At 41.1% G+C, this 25,698-nt stretch overlaps 3 protein-coding genes across 3 annotated transcripts; all 3 read left to right on the top strand.

The window, feature by feature from the left end:
* Positions 1 to 4,373: 4,373 nt before the first annotated feature.
* LOC142379214 (uncharacterized) lies at positions 4,374 to 5,588 on the top strand. The gene has a single exon (XM_075464356.1). The coding sequence runs from the start codon at positions 4,418 to 4,420 to the stop codon at positions 5,033 to 5,035; it is 618 nt and encodes a 205-aa protein (XP_075320471.1). The 5' UTR covers positions 4,374 to 4,417; the 3' UTR covers positions 5,036 to 5,588.
* A 5,693-nt stretch (positions 5,589 to 11,281) lies between these two features.
* On the top strand, positions 11,282 to 12,063 carry LOC142379213 (uncharacterized). The gene has a single exon (XM_075464355.1). The coding sequence runs from the start codon at positions 11,302 to 11,304 to the stop codon at positions 11,926 to 11,928; it is 627 nt and encodes a 208-aa protein (XP_075320470.1). The 5' UTR covers positions 11,282 to 11,301; the 3' UTR covers positions 11,929 to 12,063.
* A 6,466-nt stretch (positions 12,064 to 18,529) lies between these two features.
* On the top strand, positions 18,530 to 24,585 carry misp3 (MISP family member 3). The gene is made up of 3 exons (XM_075464353.1): positions 18,530 to 19,809; positions 21,951 to 22,024; positions 23,029 to 24,585. The coding sequence occupies exons 1-3, from the start codon at positions 18,666 to 18,668 to the stop codon at positions 23,122 to 23,124; spliced, it is 1,314 nt and encodes a 437-aa protein (XP_075320468.1). The 5' UTR covers positions 18,530 to 18,665; the 3' UTR covers positions 23,125 to 24,585.
* Positions 24,586 to 25,698: the final 1,113 nt, after the last annotated feature.

The raw sequence follows: 25,698 nt of genomic DNA, 5'->3' as shown, positions 1-25,698 counted from the left end.
GACGGAGGCTCTGTGCGAGCTCTGTCACTCCGAGTCCAGCGCTGCCATACTTCACATGTGACCACCAATAAATACTTTGTTTAACTTAAGATTTCTCCAGCTTGTTCTTGAGCTTCCAATGAAAGAATCAAGCTCACAATGGAAATGTGCCTCATATAAGCATTTCCAAATCTGAACTAATTGCCAAGTAGGGATGAATTGATAAGATTTTTACGATTCCAATTCCATTTTCGATTCTGCTTAATGATTCGGTTCTTCATCGGTTCCCTTATCGATTCTCATTTGGAGAAAAAGGACAACAAACCGGTCGATTAGCATCAACTTTGTTTAGTTTAGAAGTAACACGAGTCATGACCTCACAAACCCAACAACGGTGAGGTCCACATTGGTCTATCATGGCCTGGGTAATTGAACTCTTCCCTGCTCTGGTGAAAGGAGAAGCTGGAGGTAGATGTGAACTGGGGGTAGTACCACCAGCCTCTGGCTCTGAGCCAGTCAGCAGGGCTCTCAAGTCTCACGCAATGAGCGTGAGACACACGCATTTCAACAAGTTCACACGCTCACACACCACACATGCCATTTCTCACGCTGAGAAATGATCAACTTCGTCGCACAGAAATTCTAATGGCCGATACTAGAAACGAGTCAATGGCAGGTTACTGTGCGCTCGTACAGCTCAGAATAGTGATGTGTCGGTCGCGAACGATCCGGCTCTAAGAGCTGGATCTTTTAAGTGAACGACAGGAACCGGCTCCACAATGGGAGCCGTTTTGGGATCCTATTTGGGAGCCGTTTTTTTTTCAGTATGTTGCTGTCTCTCCGCCTCCCTGTCGTTGTGCTTGTGCTCTGCAAGTGCCACAGAGCCGACAGTTTTTTTCCCCACATCGTTTTTTTTGTCCTTCGGTACCTCGGTACCTCGCTGTCTCTCCCCTCCCCCTCCCCCTCCCCTTCCCTCTCCCCTTCCCTCTCCCTCCCTTAAACACCTTAAAACTTAAAAACTTAAAAACAAAAAGCTTAAACACCTGGTGTTTCTCAACGCCAATCTGTAAGTCTTTGAGTGATTTATTACAGTGAGTTCTTCATCTCTAGTGGTTCAAAACTTGTTGTTCCCATGTTTTTTATCCTTCATAGTTTTATACTTTAATTTAATAGCACTGTATTTGATCATTGTATTGTGGCACCTTTTTTGTTATGAAGCTGCTTTGATACTTTTTCGTATTGTGGTGGGTGTTTGTATTTATAACTGTTTACTTTATTTAAGGTTATTTTTGTGGAAGTGGTGCTATTTTGTGATAATTTAAGTGGTTATAATAAAACTTTTATTTATAAAGCATTGTCATTCAGCATTTTTACTCATCATAAGTGCTTAACAATGTCAATAATGAAACAAAATGTTATAAAATTAGGTTTAAGCTATTAATTAATTAATAATGTAAAAATATATATATGGGGAGCCGTTTGGGAGCCGAAAGAGCCGGCTCTCCACAGTAAGAAGAGCCATTAGAGCCGCATCTCGAAAAAGAGCCGAAAATCCCATCACTAGCTCAGAACGATAGCTCTGGTACAGCTGTCTTGATTTAGCAACCCATCGGCAAATCACAAAATAGAATTTCTCAGCCAATCAGAAAACAGAATTTCTTGTTGCCGGGTGAGGTCTGAAATAGCTTTCAGCTGCAAGCACGCGTTCCATGAATGCACAGCGGACATAACCTTTATGGTCTGAATGCGTGCAGAAGTTGTAGACGAGCTGGAGGTGGAAGAGAACCGTCAGGATCATCAGCAGGTCAGATCTTTATTTATTTGAATCTTTTGTTAGTTACTATAGTTTTCCTACTCTTTGTAAAAGACCAATACCTGCCGATTAAAGTGTTCCTTGGAGTAGTAGACCTAAACATTCAGCACACACCCTTTGACATGAGGAACTTAATGAAAAATGAAAAATATGTAGGATTGTAATTAGGCTTCCGTGGTTAATTCTTTTCAAAGGTGACTGGTATGAGCAGGTTCCCAATAAGGCTATCTACAATTGCCAAACTGGTATTAGTTCTGCCGCACTGAAATGCTGATGCAGAGAGGGTTTTTTCCATGGTGGGGCTCAATAAAACCAAGACCAGGAACACGTTGGCTCTGAATGGAACTCTGTCATCCATCATGACTGTGAAAATGGCTGACATTGAGCCACAGTGCTTTAAATGGGAGCCCCCAATATCAGTCATCAAGCATCAAAATCTGCCACAAACACTTACTACAACCAGTCTCATAAACAAACACACACAGAGAGGGACTGCTCAAGGGGCCCATTTGGGGTTATGTTTGTTTTTCTTAATTTAATTTGTCTGTTTTTTTGTTTGTTAAGACTTTGCATACCTAAAACAATTTATTTTAAAATATAGCAGAATTTAGTGTAAAAGTGAAGATTTGTGATTTTGGTATAAATAAAACAATTTCTTTGTTCTTTAAGTAGCTAGTTTATGGCGATGGGATACTGCAAGGGACCCCCCCCCCCCCCCCCCCAAAAAAAAATGTAAGAAACCCCCCGCGCACACGGCCGGCCCCTGCCCCACCCGAATCTCACTCCAAGCAAACTTGAAAACTTGAGAGCCCTGCAGTCAGGCTCTGTCTTTCATGATTTCAGCTAAATGTAATGCCTGAGAAGGCATTCATTTAACCTTAACCGTTACTAACAGCAGGTTTTACAAGGTAAATGGCGCTAACATGATAGGCAGTGTTTGTTAGTTAGTTAGTTTCCTGCAGTGTTAGCCGAGGACATGCTAACGTTGCTAACGTTGCTGGGTTCAGAATTACCGACGTTAGTCCGGAGCAGATCAAAAACGCGACATTCATTCATAGTTATTGCATGTTGGTAGTATTTCCTCCCTTTGGTGAAATATTCACTTCGCAAGTTGCCCTGTTGTCGTCTCTTTTAGGGATGTGTAATCAAACTTTTGAGCATTTGTACCGCTTGGGCGCCATGTTTACTGTTGACTGCTGGCTGCGCTGGACTCGCCACGCAACGCTGCGTGGTGAGGTCATTCGCACCCACTGGAATCGATAAGGGAATCGTTTGCAAAAGCGCCAAACGATTCCAAGGAATTGAAACTTGTTGTTTTTGAAAATTGTTAAGACATACGGTTAAACAAGCCACAAAGTCTGGACACGGTGTGGTGACACAGCTAAATGCTATGCTTTCAACCATAGGCCTTCATGAAACATGAGACTGAGAAAAAAACTTTACTGAAAGACTTTTCTCACTTTCTGGTTGGATTTAGACAAAAAAAAAAAAAACTTCACTACAAGATGATACCAATTATAGTTTGAGATAAATACATTCTTTCCAAACGCGACCGTCATCTACACGGATGCCATTTTACAGGTTGCCGTGGATACAGTTGAAGACAACACGTTCCAATAAAGCTTTGTCATTTGCTGGCTTGCTTTAGGCTGTAAAATCAATGGCGGTGTCATTTGGTCAGGGTAAGAAATCTAAGCTACATGTTCAGGGATAGAAATTCGGTCATGGTTCGGACTAGAAAAAAGAAAAAACACCTCAAACATTCTTTTTACATTAAGACACGGACGTCATGTCAAGCCACTTTCACCCTTCACATACAGTTGTACAACCAGTAGAAGTTGCACGTTCTCTGAAGGTGTTTGTTGTCTGTATCTGCCAGCATGCACATATGAGACGTTTTGGGGAGAATGACAGTCTTTTGAGGCTTACTTGGTTCAAACCATTGGCAGCAGCTTGAAAAACATGAAGCAAGCAACTCATTTAACTCAAGAATCTGACTGATTCAGTTACCACAAGACATGTACATCGGGCCATCATCACTTGCCAGCAGGCAAAATAACCAGTTACAGCTCAGCGTCCCTCCAGCTGTTCCAACATCTGTTTGAAAGTGGCAGTCAGATTTCACCAAAGTTACAGACCATGGATTTTCCCACTGATTCAACATACTCCTACTGTAAAAATAATGAAAAAAACAAAAAACAAATGATAAATTGCTATTGATTAAAACTTTGTAACGCATTACCCACCACTTACATTACTGTGAGCATGGTGGAGGTGTGAAGAATTTCACTTTATTTTTCCTCTCAAAACCTAACCTAAACAAGCAACTTTTATTACAGATTAAAAGTACTTTTTGTTCTTTACTTATTGATGAGTAACAGTTTATTTGCATTTGATCAACACAGAGTCCCCACACTGTTGCCACAGTAAAAAAAAGAAAAAAGCTGGTTGATGTCCAAATGTTCAACCGATTGAGCAACTCTGTTCTCTGGGATTTTTCAGAATTGTGAAACGACGAGTTTCGAAAAAGGTATATACTCGGCAAAGCACCCGAGGTTTTCAAAATCTGCAACTGCGGCTTTCTATGATTACTCTGGCAGCCTCTTGAAAAGAATTCAACGGTAAATGATGATTTTAACCAGCAGAGTCATGTTGGCTGTGTCTTCCATGGTTCTCCTCTGCTTGATGTCTCTGAGCCATTCTGCTCCCCTGGCCTGTGAGGACTTGGTCCGGCCTTTGAATCAACTTGATCGACATCATTTGGAGGGCAGGCGAGCTATGATCGCCGGCAGTCTGAGCCACCTGCCACTCATTGAGCGACTGGGACTTAGAGATAGTGCCACAGCTACATTCTCCAGCGTCATAAATGAAACGAGCATCTCCTTCCGTCGCAGCATGGATTTAGAAAACAAGTGCCACTATGGCTCTTACAACATCTCCCTGGAGGGCAGCAGCTTCAGCTTCGATAACGGCAGAGTCAACACTACCTTCACCCACACATCCTGTCACGACTGCATACTGCTGAATTTCGATGTAGAATCTGGAAAGAGGCGGCACTTTTACTTGTACAGCAGGCGGAGGCAGCTGGAACAGGAGGAGATGGAGGAGTTCAGAGCTCAGGTGGAGTGTCTGAATCTGCCCCCACCTGCTGTGATGGATCCTACCAAGAAGCTGTGTCCTGAACAGACCACAGGTGATCCATCAGCTCAAACCGGAGAGACAGCTGAGACACAGAAGAACTGAAAGACGGAGACTAAAATGAATATTCGTTCAGTCACAGATGTGTTGAAGTGAAAGAAACGCAAGTGAAAAGTGCGAATGAGATGAGATGAATTATCTTTTTTTAAAGACTCAGCCTTTATAGAATGAAATGTCTCATCTTCTTTGGCAGAATTTCTTTGTATTGTTAGTAATTGTAAGTTAACTTTCAAATCCCTGAGAAAAAAAAGAAGATGATCTAAGTATAAATCACAGTGTTGCATTCGCATCCACAAAGAAAGTGATGGGAAGTTTTAAACTGATAGAAAGTTATTGGGAGCTTGGATCAGTGATTTGGAACACATTTTAAATGATTTAAAAAGGTTTAGGTGTTCCTGTCTTTCAGCATGTTGTATTCTGGAGTGTTTGGTTTTTTTGTGCATGTGAAAATGACTGCTTTCCACACCAGAGACAGTTATTCTCTCACCCAGAAGAAACCGCTCCTTCATTATACCTGTCAAGTGGACAGTGCTGTGAAGCACTTTGAATTGCCTTGTGTATGAATTGTGCTCTATAAATAAAATTGCCTTGCCTTACAGTCTCAGAAAAATGTGTTTTCATTCTGAATGTAACTTCTTCTAGCATCATAAACCCATGTGATAAAATGACAGACCTGCAATTCAGTATGATTTAATGTTTTTTTCAAACATGCACTGAGCAAAAAGGAGATACATATAGTCCCAAACATATAACTTTACATGATTAGAGACTGTATCTCCGTGGTCACACGCAGTCACTTATCTAAACATTGTTATCCCAACTGGATGGATAAATTGAAAATAACGGGATTGCACTTGATGATAAAATGCAAATATTTGACTGTATGATCACATTTGTGGTCACCTTTGATCCCGTTTCACTGTTAGTAGATTTCTACCAGATGTTGGGCTGCAGCACCTACAGCACGCTGAGTCAGTAAATATTTACTCAGAATGCAGAGAAAAGCAGCCACTCTTATCAAAGCCCAGTTACAGAACATGTCTTTGTTTCACAGTCACAAAATAAACAGGAAGAAATGGGACTCTGCTTCCCAGATTTGGAGGTATTATGAAACCGCAGATTTTTAAAACAACTATAAAAACAGCTGGACTGCTTTAACTCCCTCATTTTTGCCTTGACACCACGCCGACAGCATAGCTCATATTCCAAAAACATGTTTGCGCTGTATGTTATTGCTCTCATCTGCTGGGTGTCTGTGACCCATTCAGCTCCTCTGTCTTGTGAAAACTTGCTCCAGCCTTTGGATAAACTGGAATTTGGCGATCTGAAGGGCGGATGGAGTTTAGTTTCAGCCAGCGTGAGAGATCCAGCGCACCTGGAAAGGCTTAAGCAACGAGACAGTGCCAACATTTTCTTTGCCAACCACAGCGACACCTCCGCGGTGTCTTTTACGCGCACATTCAGCTCTGATGACACCTGCCAGTACATGCGGTCCAACATCACACTGCGCAGCAGCGGCTTCACCTTTGCTCAGATCAACGTCACTGTGACTATGCTCCAAACCTCATGTCCAGACTGCGCTGTGATGCGGTTCGACGACGACTTGGACAAACCGGTGCGTTTCTACCTGTTCAGCAGGAGAAGGGAAGTGGAGCCAAAAGAGATGGAGGAGTTCAAAGCCCAGGCGGAGTGTCTCAACATGTCTGCGCCTTTTGTGATGGATCCTACCAAGAAGCTTTGCCCAGAAGAGACGTCAAGTGATTCAGCTGCAGCTGAAGAGACAGCAGAGGGACAAAAGGCCTGAGAGACTGCTGCTTATCGTATATAGGCTAGTTACAAAGGGTAATAAATGACAGAAAATGCTAAATTTTGCTTTTTGCAGCAGCTTCAATCAACGACAAGATGCTACTCTTAAAGCAGCTAATCATGCAGGTCTGGACAGGATTCATTTAGGTAAAGGATCTTGTGACTTAATGTTAAAAAATACTTGCAGATGCGAGCGAGCCAACTGACTGTGACTCAGAGAAAAGGACTGTGTGATACACTGTTTAAAATGAAAATCAAGAAAATGTCATTTTCTTTAATTCAGACTTTAGATAAGTTAAAGCATCATTCCCTTGACAAACCATGAAATGAATAAGTGACTGTCCACGAAAATATGGGTTTGAAATGTTGATTTTATACTATTTTTTGATGAATGATACAGAAAATATGCAAATGATCATGTGTGTTTGTCCTCATTTTCAACTTGCATTGGTCCCTCAGTTCAGCCTTTTGCTTTCCCTTCTGTCAAATCACAATGTGTACGTCGTTTGTTGTATCCCATCTTTCAATCACAACATGATTGTTTGAGTTGTACAATATCTAAACAACATTCTTTCCATATCATGACATGATATGATATCAAAACATGCATATGCAATATCTAACTTTCCCTAATGGCAACAAAATATATATAAAAGTTTACTTTGGAGTCTATAAGGAGTAATTAAACCAGTTGTTTTAATGAAAAGACTTGGGATTCTTAAAGCACATTATACACACACAAATATACATACAGACACATATGTAGATGTGGAAATTTTCCAGTCACATCTTAAAAATGTGTTTTCTTAATTTTCTAGAAACTATCTTGTCACAACAAATGTTCATTAACAAATCCAAACACAAAAAGAAAGTGCCATAAAGGGTATCAAAAGCGGCAAGTAGGGACAAACTAAGCCAGTAGATTTTTCTGCAAGCCATTATAGTGTAATTAGATAGATTCAGCCCTTTTGATCAGTGTGTTGACAGTCCTCCTGAAAATAACCATCTTATAAAGGATTATATTCGGCCACAAAGATTTTTGTCTAATCATGTTTCAAGTGTCACTGCAACTTTTTTTTCTCTATATATGGTCACTTCTTTCTCCAAAAAGACCAAGATGGTGAAAGCTGAACCCGAGCCACTGGACAATCTCTATCTGACCCTTATTATCATTGGGATGATCTCCCCTCTTTTTTTCTTCTTATCATCTCACTGGTCTCACCAACGTAACACTTTAAGAAGTTTGTGTTCCACCAGCAGAGAAATAATTCAATCTCTTCGAAATCAGCTCGGTCTACACTTTGATTAAGAAAACTGACCAAGGCGATGTCATCTGAGAAGATAAAAGTTTTACAGAAAACCCGACTGTTGGCTCTCCACCAATTGGATGGCTGGTGTCTTGATTTCCGGCTTCAGCGGTTCTCAGGGAAACACACAGTAAAAAACATTTGTTGTAATAAATTACGTTATAATGCACCTTTCATCGAAGTCTTAGTGTGTAGGCAACAACTCAGACACATTGAAATATAGCCCACCTGTTCAGATGATGATGAATCATTTTCATGAGTTTGAGCAGTTGCATGTTGCTGCTCTGAAGCTACAGCTGCGCAACTTTCACGCCTTCACTTTTGGAGTCACACGAACGATGGATTAAACAAAACTCTGTGTGTTTGTAGCCATCACCAGAAGCAACCCTGCGTTAAAAACAATTGTGCAGACGGCTGAGAAAGGCTGAAAGTTTGCAGAAAGGTTGCTGGTGTGAATAAAAACATGGAGCCGCAGCAAAGCACACGCCACGTACACGCCACGTACACACGCTCCCGGTGTGAACCCAGAGTGTGTGTGTGTGTGTGTGTGTGTGTGTGTGTGAAGGGACAAATGTGTTTAATGCCGTAAAACGACTTTCAATGCTCAACAGACTGGAAAATAGATATGAAATAATCATTGAATTTAGAGTTCTGTTATCCAACAATCTGCAGCAGTTCACTGATGTGCAATATTATTAATAAGCAATACAAGCAACAGTTCTGCTGTCATTCTCTAAATGTTTTCTGTTTTTGGTATTTTTCTTTTGTAATAGTTGAGTAGCATTGAGTCTCAAACTGATAAACAATTTCAACATGTCTGATTCTGGTGAATTGGAAAATAGAAAATATACATATGATCATTAAAGTGTCTATCAACTGTAGCAGTAAATCTACATCTGAACTGAATCTGGTGGCCTTCAGTGGCGTCTGAGTGTCGGGTTACTCCTAAAACTCAAACAGAAGGCTTCATGTCCAAAGACCAATGCAGCTGTTCCAGTTCAAATATTGATCATTCCCAAATCATCCGACAAACTGCACAATATCAAAGTGCACAGATGGTTAATGGATAATGAACTTTTACTTGTTGTGTTGTAATACTTTAGCTTTTAGAGGCAAGCTGTACTATAAAACAGGCTACGTTTGTCTGGAGAATAAAGGAAATCTTCTCCTCAAAGCAAGATTTTATCATACAGAAACATGTTTGTCGCGTTGTCTGTCACTCTCCTTCTTTTGCTGCCTGCGGGCCTGTCAGCCCCTCTGACCTGCAAAGAGTTACTCCAGCCTTTGGATCAGCTGGATCCTCACCGTGTGGCGGGCAGATGGGATTTAGTTGCAGGCAGTTTGAGTGATCCAGCACTGCTGGAGCTCTTCAAAAAGAGAGACAGCTCCAGCATTTACTTCTCCAATGCAACCGCAACCTCCAACATTTCCTATACGACCTTTGTTCGTATTGGTGGAAAGTGCCACGACCGCACTTACAGCATCTCACTGGAAGTCAGCACCATCGTCTTTGATGTACGCCATCAGATAAACCTCACTCTTACCATGATTCATACATCTTGTGCAGATTGCGTGGTGATGCGCTTTGACAATGAGTCAAAAAAAGTGGAGCGCTTGTGGCTGTTCAGCAGGAGAAGAGAGGTGGAGACAAAGGAATTGGAGGAATTCAGAGCTCAAGTGGAGTGTCTAAACATGCTTCCACCTGCAGTGATGGATCCCAACAAGGACCTTTGTGAACTGGGCTTTCGCACTGAAGACCCTGAAGAGGCTTAAGACTTTTTAGGATGGTTCTGTGTTTAAAAGTCTGTGCTTGAATTTTGCATTGATTATCCTTAAAATCTTATCTCGGCTCAAGAAATGGACAAATTGATATTTTGCCTCAAGACGAATGCTGCAAAAGTTGCTGAACATAATGAGCAACACCGCCCTCCGTCTACATGAGACTTTAATGAAACACTGAGCAACACAGGAGATCATTCCTGCCTTCAGCAATAACCATACGCAACAACTGCGTGGTAACAGTATTGCAACATTATGGTTCTTCTTTGGGCTTAATTAAAGTTTGCTTTTTATTTTTATTTTTAATTAAAAGAATTCCTTCATGACTTAAAAAGTGTTAGACGCACCCCTCCACCTTTGTCTCATTTAGTATAAATGGATCTTTGCAACTCTGCTCAAACACCAATGAAATGTAAAGTTGTATGATTAGTGTTTCAGAATGATAATGTTTGAAATGGACTGAGCGGTACAGATCTGTGAGACATGGTTGATATTTCTCAACATGTTTTCTTTGTACTATACTGTAGTCAATTAAACACAAGGCTGGACTTTGAACTTGTTGTTGTTGTCACTTTCACAGATTACTATTTCACACCAGTAATGAGAAGGAGCCTTTTGGTCCACAAGGAAAAGTCTGCATACTGCTGCATCCATACATTCAATATCAGAAGATCGAGAGCAATTGGTTTTTACTTTAATATTTACAGAATACTGCACTTTTTTGGTGTCTTTGCTCATTTAAAAAGGTGGCGCAACAATAAGCACATCTTGCCAATCCTGAACACGGTGTACTAACAGTCTGTGACTTTGATTATTCCATATGCATGTGTCATTCTTTCTTAGTAACTACTTGCTGTAATACCATGTCAACACAGATTAGATGTTTTCTCATACAGGGTATTTGTTCTAAAGTAATTCACTCTTTTCTTTGATATATCCGTTTTTAATGTGGAGCTTTTAACATGATGATAAAAGCATCTCCAAAGTCTTTGTCATACGAAAATGTCATAAACTGAGAGGTTTATGACATTTTCGTGTTCTTATCCAGGGAAGGCCAGAAAGTTAGCAGTCAGAATATGGTATGTGCAACAAGTGCCTTTTTGAAAACTGTTGATTCCTGTGCAAATCCTCTTTATTCACAGAATTAAAAAGACTGAAGATTCCCAGAAAAATATCCGAATGAAAAAAAGCACGACTGAATCATCGAACTAATCCATTTTCCAACTTACATTGATTGCCTAATTATGGAATCCCCATTTTCTGAAGATAAGAGATATTTGCCATGTCATGTGTTGCAACAGTGGAATTTCTTGATGCCAGCTGCACTATAAAAACAGACGTTCTTCCTAACTGACTTCCAGGCTCAGTGAGATTCAACAGCTTAAACCACAGCATTAAACACAACACAGAATTAGTAAAATGTCTGCCTGCAGAGAAATGTTTGCCGTCTGTGTTACTGCCGTCTTCTGTTTGTTGTCTGTGAGCCATTCAACTCCTCTGGTCTGTGAAAAACTGGTCCGCCCTCTGGATTCGCTGGCTCCTCATCATTTGGATGGTAGATGGGCTTTAGTTGCAGGCAGTCTCAGCGATGCACCATCCATGAAGGCTCTGGGACTAAGAGACAGCATCACCATGTACTTCTCCAACTCCAGTGACACTTCCACTTACACCCAGATCAACCGCTTTGGTGAGGAGTGTCAGCACCTGTCCTACAACATCTCAGTGGAAGGCAGCACCTACACCTTTGATGTGGGGAATCGCTTCAAACTCACCGGAGCCTTCCTCCAGACATCCTGTACAGACTGTCTGGTGACGAGGTGGATTGTGGAGTCAAGGAGGAGGCATTCTGTTGACTTGTACCTGCTCAGCAGGAGGAGAGAGGTGGAGCCAAGGGAGATGGAGGAGTTCAGAGCTCAGCTGAAGTGTTATCAGCTGCCTGAGCCTGTTGTGATGGATCCGACCACGGAGCTTTGTCCAGAACGGACTGGGACCCAATCAACAGCAGCTGTAGCTCAGACCGAGGAGGCGGGAGATCAAAAAGCATGAGCGACACTTTCATATTTTTTTTTCATATATTTCATAGTAACAGACCAGATTTTTCACGTCCTTGAGAGTTTATTGCACAGTAATATCTTGACTTTTACTGGAATTGCCATTTAGGTTTTTTTTTTTACTGCTGCCAGAAGAGAATTGCCTGGTGGGATTAATTTCAGTTTGTTGCTTATTTCTTTTTTATCACTGAAACAGAACAAATAGATTGCTGTTTAACAAAAAAAAAAATGCCATGTTGCCACGCAGATGACAATTTGTATCCATGTTTTACCACATTTTGTTCCTTGAGCAATATTAAAAAGCTACTTGATTTGACTACAAATGTACATTTCTTTCTTTGGTGGAATAAGTTGAGAGAACCAAAGGTTATGAAAATCCATGACCAAAAGAGACCACCAACAACAAAATCAACCATATTAATAACAAGCAACAATTGATAAACACTTATTCAAAGTAATAAGGGACATCTCCCTGGCAAAAACTATGGAATCCCCTCATTTGGAAAATTTCTTTTTATTGTCTAAGAATAAATAAATAACTAAGTGATTGAACAAACAAACAAACAAATTAATAAATAAGGCACAGAAATGACATAAATCTCATTTAAAAGCTAATCATTTTACCCAAAAAAGACATATTTTTGGTCCCAGCAAAGGGTGAGGGTGATTAAAAACTAAAACCAAACCATAAACTAAACCGTGAAAACAAAAATTAAAATTAAATCACAGAACAAACCCAATGGAGAAAATCACACTAGCGGTGAACAGAACTACAAATAGGACGAATAACAAAGTAGGACTAACGGCAAGGAGCAGACAATAGCATACAAGGTGGGATGGCTTATTTGGTGAGTAATAAAGACAGGGGCACAGGTGATGAGGTCATGAGAGGAACCTGAGGACATCTGGGATAGTGATAAATAAACTAAGCAACTGACTTGAACAAGTCAGAAGAATGCTGAACTAAGGCATAGACCATGAGCAAACCAAGGATGAACCAACAAAACCAGAACTTAGGAAACCCATTACACAAAAAAGCCACGGATCATGACACTGTGGACATGTGGCAATGTTCTTTTTGGAAAGCAGTGACTTTCTCTCTCATTGTTAACATTAGCAAGAGAAACCCTCAGTTGCTCAGAAGTTATCCTAGTTTCCTTTGTGACCTAATGGACGATATTTAAATCATTGCTTTGGAAAGTTCTTTGTTGTTGGATCACTTAAATCGACAGCAACGTTGGTCTTGAATTTCCTGAATTTTTTTTTCTTCCAGTTTTAATCTGTCCAACTGCTGGAGTTTTGAGGTCCTCAGAGTCGATTTCTGAAATTAGCACAGTTACGTCTGAAAAGGTTCTTTGTGTTGTTAAAACATCATGTTAAGACCTCTTGGAGGAGTTTGACTTGGATGGATGTCTTTCATAGGGAATATTTTACTCTTCATATTGTATTCCTTGGGAAATAAAAGTTATTTAAAGGATAGTGTCTGATATACTTTCATTTAAAAAACATTTTCCCTTCGCTTGTAGGCAATTTCATCACGTCGACCCTTATCCCTCGGCCACGTTGTATTATTCACCTCCATGATCTGATAGTAAATGTTTGTTGCTCATTAATTGGATTAGTACTATGCATTTTCAAATCCACATAAGCCTCGAGCACACGTGTTTGTGCATGCACACACGCTCTTCCTTCTTGGTGTAATAGTCAATGTGCATGCTCGGTATGCAAATGTAGACTCGCACAAATAGTGCACTGACTGTTGTAGTGCACACAAAGGAGGAGATCCGGGCAGCAAGAGAACAGAACTCTGAGCATTCAGCTTCCTTTTGTGCTGGTGACCTGCAGCAAGTATGTATTCTCAGACATTTTTATCTCTCATTTGGAGGCAGCTTGCAAGCATTTTGTTAACAGGTATGTACAACTGTATATTCTCGAATTCTAGTATGTTTTGGCTGAATTAAACATGACTGTACACACGTTTCCACGTTACATGTGCGCAAACTGTAGCTTTCAGTGGAAGTGGCTGCAGCACAGAGTGACTTTTTTGCCACAGTGACTAGAATACATCAAAGCTAGTGCCTATAAAATGTGCAAAAAACTGTCCCAGCAATTATTAGATAGCAACAAGACTCTAATTATGCATGAAGTTTGATTGATTTATTTAAATTAATTTGCATCTTTCTCAAAAGTCCCTGACTATCAAACTACCTAAGGACACTGCTGAGCCAAAAAGAAGGGCAAAGTTATTTGTAATTTTAATTATAATATTGATTTAATTATGGCAGTTATTTTTCTTGAGTAAAACAAAGTTTTGATCCATAATCTCTTGCAAACTGACAAATAAAAGAGTTGGAGAACCCCTTGGTTTAACTTTACTAGCTTTTCTCCTCAAATAATAAAACAGCATGCATGGCACAATAGGTACAGCAGCCTCTGTTTGTTGAGGCAAATCTGCATAAGAGAAGAGTCTCACTGGGATATTTAATCTCAAAGTGGACAGATTACATGAATATGCCTCTATATAAATGAGGGGTTTGCTTTTCTTCGCGAACCCAGCCGGATTAAAGTAATGAAGGTTTCAGCTTGTTTTAATCAGCAGGTGTGAGTGAATTAAAATTGTGACACAGAGGCTTTTTAGCAGAGATTAAAAGAATTACAACTGCAGCCTTCTCACCTGAATGAAAAAGCCCCTTTTCATCCTGTGTTTTTACAAACACACTCTGTGTTGATAACCCTCTCTCAATGAGTGCTGTCAAATTTGGCTTCTTTAAAATTGTGTATATCCGTGACTGTAGGAGAGGGCTTGCAATAATTTACACAGGTAATATCCGATCATGTATGCCGTCTCCCGCTGTTTGCAGTGTCTGATATCTGTAAAGACGCATGCACTTAGTGAATGAGTTGAGATTGTTTTCTCTTTTAGACTCAATGATAACTATGCTGTGAGTGCCAAATACCCAAACCCCCCTTGTGCCACCAGCCAGAATACATTTCATAATGGACACTGAACGGAGCATTCAAACTAATAAGCTGCTTGTGGAACCAGTGCATGACACAACAAAAAATGCTCACCCTATAAATGCACAAAAGAAAACAATGGGTTCAAATATTTTCCCTTTTTCAGGACTAGAAAACAACATTAAAATGCTGTTCTCTGCCTGTAATATCAAGAGTGCACAACCTGACCAGTGACAGTCCAACTGCTGCACATACTTTGGACTCATTATGCAGCTGGTTAGTACCGGCCTATTTACAGTCATTATTATTGCAACAGTGTTCCCCATTCTTCCTTTCATGCTCTGCTGTTGGTCCTTTTAATCTCTACATTTTGTTTTTCTCCCTCCGTCCCAGTTCATCAAAGAGTAGTCATCCCAAATGCTCTGGTCCACATTTCCCATAATGATCCCTCGCTGTGTTGGAATCCAGCCCGGTCAGAGGGGTTTGGCCAGGATCATTGTAAATGGAAATGGGAGCTTGTTAGAGGTGTGTGGGGGGTGGGGGGTTGTTGCTGTGGGTGTGTGTGTGTGTGTATGTGTGTGTGATAAAGGCATTGGAAGGGCAGTAATATTAATACAAGGTGTGTCTGTAAAAGAAGGGTGTGCATCAGCTAAAGAAAAAATACAGGAGGAACTAGACCTATTATCAGTGTTTTCTGCAGACAGTCATATTGATAATTCATGGTTTCATACTCCTTGTGTGTGTGTGTGTGTGTGTGTGTGTGTGTGTTCTACTGAACCATTCCCCAGCCTGTAAGATGATTAAAGGAAGGTGTGTTCAGCAGAAAACTCCATACGCTGCACGTGGAGAGAAGTAGTAGCCACTTTAGAGCCTAAGACCAGCTCAGTGTTGGAACAACCTGTTTGTCAAATAAGAGAGTTCTGTCTCTGCCCTTACAAAGTTAGAACATCAGTGTATTACACATTCACTGGGCTTTTGATGCTCTAATCTGTCATGGTTATTTCAGAAAACACATAGGTGGAAAACACATTAACATTACATCATAGGGATTTCACTTAATTAGCTCACCACTTAAAGCACATTTCATAAGTCACGTTTATACATTTAAAGTGCAAACTGCAAAACATGTCCTTATAAGCACTGCAATAGCATTTAGGGCTGTTTTAGTTGCAGAGTTTTGAACATTCCTGAAAGGTTATGCAGCAGGAGGGAAAGCAGCCAAGCTTTTAAAAAGTTTAGCAGTAAAAGAAATAAGGATCAACACACAAATGCACACGTCTATGACAAACGACAGCTTTATCATTGCAAGACTGAAAGGTGTCAAAAAGACCCGGAAAAAAAAACAAGAATTCTGAGAAACATCAACCATCAGGGAGAATTTAATTGGCGGAGTGAAGGGAAACAGTGGGAAACCGAGGGTGCTGCTGAGTTAGCAACATTAGCTAACAGTTGTGACAATTCAGAGTATGGCATAAATAATGGCAGTAATTTACAACTGGATTTTTAAACAGGACGTGTCCTGGCTACCTTATGCCACGAGAGACATAATGTAGGAGTAGCTGCAGTGTGTGACCTGCTGTCTGCTATAAATATCACAATAATGCTAGTTTCTACCTCTTATTTGTAACCCTGTAAAATATCTCAACCTGGCCCAATGAAAAATCAGAAGTATTGCACACACATTATTAGTGTGTAATTTTTTAGCTTCTGTGAGAGGATGCCTGCCGTACCCGTACTTTTACTTCATAATACGTACTTTAATCATCACCATTTTACGCTATTCACTGTCAATTCCACTCCCTGCTGCAATGCTTTTATTTTATGTAAAGCACTTTGAATTGTTTGTACATGAAATGTGCTATACAAATAAATTTGATTTGATTTGAATAACGCCTGCCTCTCGCCCATTGACCGCTGGGATAGGCTCCAGCCCCCCCGCGACCCGACCAACGGATTCAGCGGTATAGAAAATGGATGGATGGATGGATGATTTGAATAACAGTGAATAGCACTAACAGTGTAATAGTACCCGTTCATTCATTCATTTGTCTTAAAGTATTGATCAAATAAAACAGATAATGCCTTATTTAGAGGCTGTATTGTATATGCCCCGTTCACTCCCGTTATATGGATATACGCGGATCTCGAGTGATCTAAATAGCGTCCGAAGGACACCGACTTTCACAAAAATGTTATCGTGTGTAGATGAACGTATTTTAAAATAGAAATAGGTTTTAAAAAAAAAAAAAACTTCACCTTTAACATTTCAGCTCTATCCCACAATAAATGTCAAAGGGAAAGCAGATGACGATTCATCCAGTGGCACAAGCAAGTCATTTGGCACGCAGTGAAATAACAGTCTATAAAATGGCAAACATTGTTTTGTTGAAAAACTCTGCTAATCACTCTGCTGCTCCCCTCTCCCCTCTGTGTTCTTCTACTTTCACTAAGACTGACTGAGTGGAAGCCAAACGACTTGATTGCTCCAAATGCTTTTACATCAGCAGATGTGACGCCATGGCAACAAAGCCCACTGCCTGGCAGGAGCAGGGTCCTGTTGACTCATTAGACATATTTCAGGGTGAAGGGAGGAAAAACATAAGCCGCATCTCCCGTCTGCACCACAAAAAAGCACCCAAGGCAATGCCTGAGGAAGACATAGATGTCCCGGAGCCCAAAGCCGATGTCAGAGCTCCACATGAGACGATCAAAACAATCAAAATGATTGATGCAACAGAAATGAAAAATCAGGAATCACCAGGCATTAGTCAGCACAACCCAAGAGAGACACAAGGAGTTGTGACAGAATTAGAACAAGTTTACAAAAAGCTATCGAGAGGATTGCCTACTCAAAAGGAGCCTGAAGAGCCGATTGATCCTGGTGAGGATGATTTTCCACCTCCACCTTCCTTCAGTGCCTTATCAATGAAGCAATACTATGAGAAAGAAGGCTTCCCGAGCCTGGAGGGAGAGGTGGCAGAGTGGATCAGAGATATTGAGGTAATCTCAGACCCCACAGACAGCCTTACCTCTTTTGATAGCCAGAAGAGTCAGGAACATCCAAAAAAACCTCAGCTCGTATCAGGAAGTAACATAAGAGCAGAGGGAAATGTTGATGGTATTAGAACCAGGAAAAAAGAAAATAACGTGTCTCAGCCTGCCCAGCACTCTCCCTTTGACAGAAAATACTCAGATGATGGAAAGACTGTGAACTCTCTTCCATTTGCTGATGAAAGCGAGGAAGAAGAGGAAGTGGGCATTAATGTAATGTCTTGTCAGCAGCAATTGAATACGCATGATATGAGATGTAAAGCTGTCAAGCCTTCACGTTCAGTTGATCGAGAGACACACTCAGTCCTGGATGCGAGTCCCTCAGTCAGACATGGGGAGGAGCTGTTGCTACAAAGCCAGTGTGACCTGGCCCCCAGGGGAGTAAACCAGGAAGCTGCACAACAGGTGTTTTGCCGCAGATCTCCACCTGTGTCGACTGTTGCCACGGAGCTGTCCAATCAGGGCGGGACGACCTCTCAAGGCTGTGGTTATGTTGTAGCTGGGAGAGATAGGTGCGGTAGGGTGGGGGAGAGGACAGAGGGAGAAAATGAGCAAACAGGTGGAGAGAAAGGGCAGACGGAGAGCAGACCTGAGAAGAACAATCCAGCCGGGCGTCCACACAGCGGAGGATTGTTAACATATTCACAAACAGTCCGAACACAGGAACTCAAGACTGGAAAATATAGCTGTGGTGTCACTCCAATACAAAGCAGGCAGACCACGATGGAGAGTGACATGTTTGATGATAGCCAAAGTGACAGTGGAGTGTCAGCAGACTTCTCGCCGTGCAGCACATTGGAGGGCACCACCACCTCGACAGGCTCTCTGGGAACTTTTTCCACAGAGACTCCAATTGAGAAGGAGATCCGACGGGCTATAGAGCGTGAACACAGCCTGAGAAGGTCCAGAGGGCTTCCAAACCTACCCGCCTCTCCAGAGTATGCAGAGATTCCTTTGAGGAAAACTGTTCTTAGCCAGTCGCTAACTTCAAAATCTGAGTGGTCTCAAGACAAAGACAGGGACTTTGCTGGCAAAAAAATGCTGCATGAGATCCACAAAGAGGCCCGGAGGGAACAAGATCTGCTCAAGATTGGGAAAATTCCTGGCTCTTATGACAAAGGTACAGCACCCCAAATAAAAGAGAAGAAGCAGCTTTTCGAGGCTTTTCAAACACCTTCTAACGCAACTTATTCGATCTCAGCCAAAAGTAAGACTGCATCCTGGTCCTCCGATAGTAGTAGTAGTAGTAGTAATTCAACCCTGGAGAATCAAGAGGAAATAACATCACAAAGACCCACCCTAGGAGACTCACGAGTGTATGGCAGCCACGGCATAGACCTGCTGAAGCCCACACACAGCCAGGACTTTCCAAAAGGAGGTCTAACTAACTCCACTCTGCGAGGACCAGGCTCCTCTGAGGGGACAGGTTGTCAGCTCATCATCTTGGAGAGTAACCCGAGTGTTCCAGCACAGATGCGTCACCATGTCAAAGCAGAGACAGAGGCTATTGCTCACTCTGAAGGTCCTTCCAACTCAGCATACAGGGCCAGAGAGCATGGTGGGCTGACGGGGAGAGAGCAGGAGGAGAAGGAGGATGTAGCTTCCAAAGAGAACCCCTTTTACAAGCTACGCCCCTCAACTAATTTAGTTAAAGTGAAGCAGGATATCCTGGTCGCTCAAGAGAGGGAAAAGGAGCTTCGCAGCCAGCGGATCAGCCTGTATGGGGGCATACAGGCTGGAGAAGGTGGAGGAGTACAGCTAATCAGCTTGGAAGGAAAGAGTCCATCATCATCGTCTTCAAAGGAAAGACTGGACATGCCTGATATGCCTGGGTCAACATCCAAGGGTGGAACTGGACCCTCAGCAGGTTAGTGTCACTCTGAATGACCTCTGTGTGAGGGTGTAACTAACTGTGCTGGTACCCACAAACTCACACGGAAAGCGTGTTCATTCGTGCTTGTGTATCTGTCTGTCTGTGGTGAGATGATGAAAACCCCCTGAAACTGCCCCAGTGAGCGCGTTATTTAATTTTTCATGTTCAGCAGAAAGTTTCAGAGCAGCACTCCAACAGTCAACTGCTGGCTGTTATGAGTAATCACTTTGCACCTGAGACAACAAGAAAATAAAATCAAGTAACTTGAAAAAAGAAAAAAAGTACCATCTTCCCCGTCAAATGATTGTGAAAGCTGAGGGGAACAAACTATTGGGTCATATCTCTAAATAGTGAGCAAGGAAGGAAGTTTGCTGGTATATAATCCAAAGGAGTCCAAATTTTGGATTAAGTATAAATTCAGCACTTGAAAAGAGAAGGTGGCTTGTTTTTAATTGTTAATATAATATAAAAGAATGTGATATGAATATAGGCTGCCTTATGACTCCACTCTGATTAATTTAAACTTTATCGTGTGCCTGTTTTACAAAATGATGTGATTCTCATTCTGGGGCTCACCTGTGAGCCAGCAAGCAAGGAAGTCTACTAGAATTGCTTGATTCAAATATATAAAACTCCTAAAAGAAAAAGTAACAGGAGTATATGAAATTTTGTGAACTGGTGAAAATACATACTATTTTTATCTATTTCGGCATACATATTACCTAAAACATCACCAGATTTCCGCATAAGTCCCAAAGGCAGATAAAGAAAACAACCCAAATGAAACAGTTGACAACATTAAACTTAGTTGTTTACATCCATATCATCCAATATGGAAAGTGTGGGCACCTCTAGGATAAACAGATAGTTTGAAATTTAAACTGGAGTCACAGTCAGGTGGGATTTAATGAACAAAGATCAAAGAAGTTTGGAAGTGTATCACAGTGTGAACAAGTGAGATTTCTGAGAACAATCTGATGCTCATCAGAATGGAGCATGTTAAGAAACTACATGAGATATTTTTTTATTTTCTATTCTTATTCATTTATATAAGTTCAGTTTTGGCACATTGGGCAGAAATGCCAAACATATCTCACACTTGTGTTTTCATTAGCGTTGAATGACGTCAGAACAGGCCACTTACGTTTATGTACAGATGGTGTGGGTCCTCTTCTTTTTTTTTTTCTTTCTGTGGGCCACTGTAGTTTCTCCCACATGAAGGGAATGATGGAATCTGAGGGTAAAGGAGGGGGTAATCAAATGGCTGCAATTTGCAGCTGTGAATTCTGCACTCTCCTTTGTCTTAATCTACGTTTGAGTTTGGGAATCTGTTGTTTTAGCTTGTATTTACACTCTGCAAGAAGTAGGACAGTATTAAAGGGAGAACACATGTTCAATCACCACTGGAGCATTGAAAGAATGATTTAAAAGTTCAATCAAGACCATCCGTTGCTCTCACAAGCTCTAAAGGTTTCATATTCTCTGGACCGAATTATTGGACGTATCTGTCTGCGTGAACAAATGCCACATGTGCAAGTTTGGGCAAGAAGGACAGTCCCATTTATTCGTGTTAAGCGGGATCCCGTTTTAAAATCAGTTCAAGTTCTCACACTTTGAACATGCTGAAGTGATACTAGATCTCACTTTAGAAGAACATCAGAGCTGGGAACCACTGTATGTTTGAACAAGAGATGGCAGAATGAAGCTGTATTGAGGCCTTTGTGACTGTATAAGAATGAAAGAAATTAGATTAGTCACCATTCATCAATGATTAAGTAATGGGTGGCATAAACTGACCAGGGTGTGCCATAGAGCATTTGTGTGACCGTGACTCATTGTGGTGAAAAGAGCCATTGAACGTTGGTTAACATACATTAGGTTCCATGTCATCCTGCGACTTTTTGTTTCTTATTCACCATATTTTTTTGTTCAATTGTACAAATTTGTTTCCCACAGTTCCCTCTCCAATCATCTCTGTCTCCTTAGTTCTATCTTCTGCTTCGAAAAAAAGCTCTTTATTTAATTCAGCACTCTTCATTTGATTCGTCCACTCATTACCAAGAGTAACAAACAATATAACAGCAGCAGCTTTGTTGCATTGCTTTACTTGTTCATCCTGGTTCTGTTCCTTGCAGGACGTCAGTCATTCGGCAAGTTGTGCATGTGGCCCCCCGCCCAGGGTGAAGAGGAGAGGACTCACCGATCAGAGGTGTGTTAACATTAGTTTCCTTGTACACAACCTCTTGCTTCGGCTTCAACTCAGTGAATGAACACAACAGCCCTGCCTTTCTGGAACACTTGCTGTGGTATTTGACATGAAAATATAGGCAAATAAACTCCCCGAGGCAACGTCAACTGCAGCCACAAGACTAAATAAAAGCTTTCTGAGACAAAGAGTTTATGTACAAGCTGAAATAAATGCCACATGTGGGGTTAAAGAAGCCTCTTTGCAGATTGAATATGAATATATGTTGGTTTACACTGGACCTATAGGTCTCACGAAGGAAATCTACTGGAAGGATGTCAGTGCTTCTTTTGCATTAAATATGGGACACGACATCTGATAACACACTGTAAGACGCTTATCTTTTCAGATAAGGGAAGAGGGCAAACAGCCCCGAGACTGAGACTGAGAGGGAGGGAGGGAAAGACGAAGTCTGTTGAGTGGGTTTTTGTGTTTGTGTGTGTGTGTGTGTGTGTGTGTGTGTGTGTGTGAATTGTGAATATAAAAGAGAAAAGTCAGTTGATGATCCCGCTGATTTTGGTTACCTGCCTCGTGGGTCTTGCACCTGATTGAATCTGTGGTATCTCTGATTATAGCTGAGTTCTCCTCCGTGGCTTTGGCTGTTTAAGTCAGTTTGGCATAGATACTGTATGTGGGGTTGTAGCTGCATGGCTCAGTCTGACATTAGCATTGGCAGACATTTGCACTCTCTCGTCTCTCAGTCTCATGCGCCTCCTTCACTGTCTGCTTTAAACACAAACCTGTCTCTTGATTACAGTCCAGGAATAAACGAAAGCTCGCAGGAGAAACTGGCCACAGCTGTTTATTTAGTAATACTGAACTTGGCCTTCTTGGATCACAGATGCATTAACCTCCTTTTGATGCTGTTCCAAAGAAATACTCTGGACAAAATAAATTCGTCCTTCTCTTCCTCTGTCCTCTTTATTTAACCATGCGATACTCACTACCCGCATTCACTTTTTACTCAGGTTCTCCAAGGTCCCCGGACCCCCAGGCAGAAGACTCCTCTAGTACAGCGCTGGGAGTCAGGTCTGATCGATGGCTACAACCTGGAAGATGACTGAGAAGGGGGAAAGGTGTACAGAGACCTGTGATAAGTGAGGGGCTGAAATGAAAACAAAAAGATTGGTGACACATAAAGTATTAGGGGACAGTGGTGAGAAAGAGGAATGCAAAAAGACAAATAGTTTGGGATTGAGGTGAGAAAGGGGGGTCGGGGGAGAATTGGTAGCAAGGAAAATGATTGGTAGTGGACTGATGATCCTGAGGGGTCCTTCAGTAAAACTAAAGGAGGAAAGAGAAGTCAGGCTGCAACAGAAAGTAAGCAGTTGGCTTGTCTTTGGTGCTGCATGCTCTTAGACTGCAGCATGTTAAAAACATTTTTTTTAAAGATTCATTTTGATTATAATGAATGGAAAAGGAAGAAGAAGAGTAGTGAAGAAGTTTCCAGTGAGCACTTCACTGGAAAAATAGACAAGATGTAGATTTTTCTTCAAGCGTGCAATTTTTCAAACCTTAATGAGTTTCATTATCTTTCGGATTTCTGAAATAATGACAGTGTATTATTTTCATGATTAAAACCAATGTGTCACTAATTACGTCTTTGACTTGTTCCCACTGCCATGTCAAGAAGAAGGAGAGAAATAACCCCTCTTGTTGTAATCAGAGCACAAAAGTGTCCAGATTGAAAGCTTGCAGCCACTGTTTAATTTAAACATCACGATGCATATACCCAACCCTGATTAAACAAGCTACAGTGTAGTTGATTGTTGCACGCACCTTTATTCATTATGGACAGTTCCTACTTGTTTCACTCTTAGATTCACTGCCCTTGGCAATATTTAACACTTTGAGCAACACTTCATCCTCATTGTGGAATCCTTACTTTAAAAAAAAATGTAAGGATTCTCATCAATAGATTGACTCGGTAATGTTTAGGCCGCACGATTTCCTGGTCAGGGGTTAGCTTTGCAAAAGGAGTTGGATAGGTTAAGGACCAAAACTACTTTCACAATGTTAAATCTAAATTATTGTGATGATTGTTGTTGTTTTTCTTTTCCTTAACTGAGCTTGTATGACGTACCTATGAGTAATCAGCGTCTTACCTGCAGCAAACTGTGGCCAGAGGACTTTTGATTTGTAGTATCGGAAGCTCTCCTGGTGGGAGAGTTGAAGCTGAAAGCCACATAATGAAGCAACCAGTTGAGCTAATTTTGCATCATCTGAGACAATTCAAACTCCAAAGATACTTCCATGTGGCAACATCGTTCTTAGTAAGTTTCTTAACAGTCACGGTTGCAACACCATGTGGTACTTTGGACCGTGTTCCATGGACACACTCAGTGTAACTACCTGATGCAGTGGAAATATCAACAATGAAGACTTTGCATGAATTGCTTTGAAATTTTTTGTTTTAGTTGTTTTATGTCAAGAAAAATGTGTCTTTTAGTTTTCCTGCATGAGTGGCTTTTAGTTTGGGCTTACCTGTGAGGGGGATTCTGATTCTCAGAACAGAGAGCAGTCTCAGTCCTGCAAGTGAGATGCTCACAACTCATAGGAACTACCCACGACCCCAGTTAAAGAAAAGAAATTCCAAGACTCAACAGATTTATGTTGGTGTTATTATTGGTCGCTACATGTTTCGCACCAGGTTTTGAATCAGTTGTAAGCGTCGTTGTGCTGCGTCTTTGGGCCAAAATCACTGACTTGGCAGAGTCCAGTAATTCCTAAAAATGGACACCTCAGATGGCAGTATACCACTTCTACTGTGGTTACTTAATATGTAGAGGGAAAATGTCAATTGATTTATCATTTTAATTAGTTTTGATATCTAAAGGTTTCCGTAATTAATGTCACAACTCACTTAATTTCCCTTGCTGCACCTGAGGGTTTGACTAGCGTATGAAACATCCCTTAAAATTTTATAGCGAGAAACATCGTTTCCAGTACAGGAGCCCCCATAGGTTTGCCCAGTTCATAGAACCTTGGCACAACTATGAGTTGGCACAACTATAAGTTAACTTTATTCAAGCGAGATTCAAAGCCAATAACCAATGTAGCCAATGTAAGGCTGTCAAATAGAGATCATTTTATGTGAAGGGGAGGGCAGCTCTTGCAGCCTGTGTGTTATAGTCACCATTCTGGTGTTCAGATGAAGCCCTGGAAGGCTACTCAGATTCATTCACTTTTTTGTTTATTTTTCATTGAAGCGAACTTCTCCTTTAACAGGTGTTAATGGACACTGCCAGTCAAAATTGAGTGGAATGAAATCAGATTCAATACAAATGACAAATGTTACATTACATGTTGCATAAGTTGTGAATTTTGAGACTGTTGACCATGTAAACTCAGGAGCCATTACAACTCACCCATTTCCAATTAGGATTTATCATAGATTTTTTTTCAGTTTTACAATTTATACACAACCAACGCAAACAGTGTCAGTGGCTACAGTGATTTTATTTTTATTTCCCTGCAATTATTCATAATTTATGCAGCATGCAATGAAAATGGACCACCCCACAGAGTTACTATTTATTTTCAGCTGTGCAATCTAACGCGATCCAATGCAACAGCTTGCAATAAACCGTGTCTTTTTATTGAATGTGTCAGGAAAAGCTGCCCAGTAAGATGCTATA

This window comes from Odontesthes bonariensis, chromosome 4 (genome assembly GCF_027942865.1).
Source record: "Odontesthes bonariensis isolate fOdoBon6 chromosome 4, fOdoBon6.hap1, whole genome shotgun sequence".
Lineage (NCBI taxonomy): Eukaryota > Metazoa > Chordata > Actinopteri > Atheriniformes > Atherinopsidae > Odontesthes > Odontesthes bonariensis.
The sequence above is the reverse complement of the archived record's forward strand: the minus strand, read 5'-3'. Positions and strand labels throughout refer to the sequence as shown.

Coding starts and splice junctions, on each gene's coding strand:
- LOC142379214 (XM_075464356.1), top strand. CDS start 4,418: ATGATGATTTTAACCAGCAGAGTCATGTTGGCTGTGTCTTCCATGGTT.
- LOC142379213 (XM_075464355.1), top strand. CDS start 11,302: ATGTCTGCCTGCAGAGAAATGTTTGCCGTCTGTGTTACTGCCGTCTTC.
- misp3 (XM_075464353.1), top strand. CDS start 18,666: ATGGAGAGTGACATGTTTGATGATAGCCAAAGTGACAGTGGAGTGTCA. Junction 19,810..21,950: donor TGGAACTGGACCCTCAGCAG/GTTAGTGTCACT, acceptor TGTTCCTTGCAG/GACGTCAGTCATTCGGCAAG. Junction 22,025..23,028: donor AGAGGACTCACCGATCAGAG/GTGTGTTAACAT, acceptor CTTTTTACTCAG/GTTCTCCAAGGTCCCCGGAC.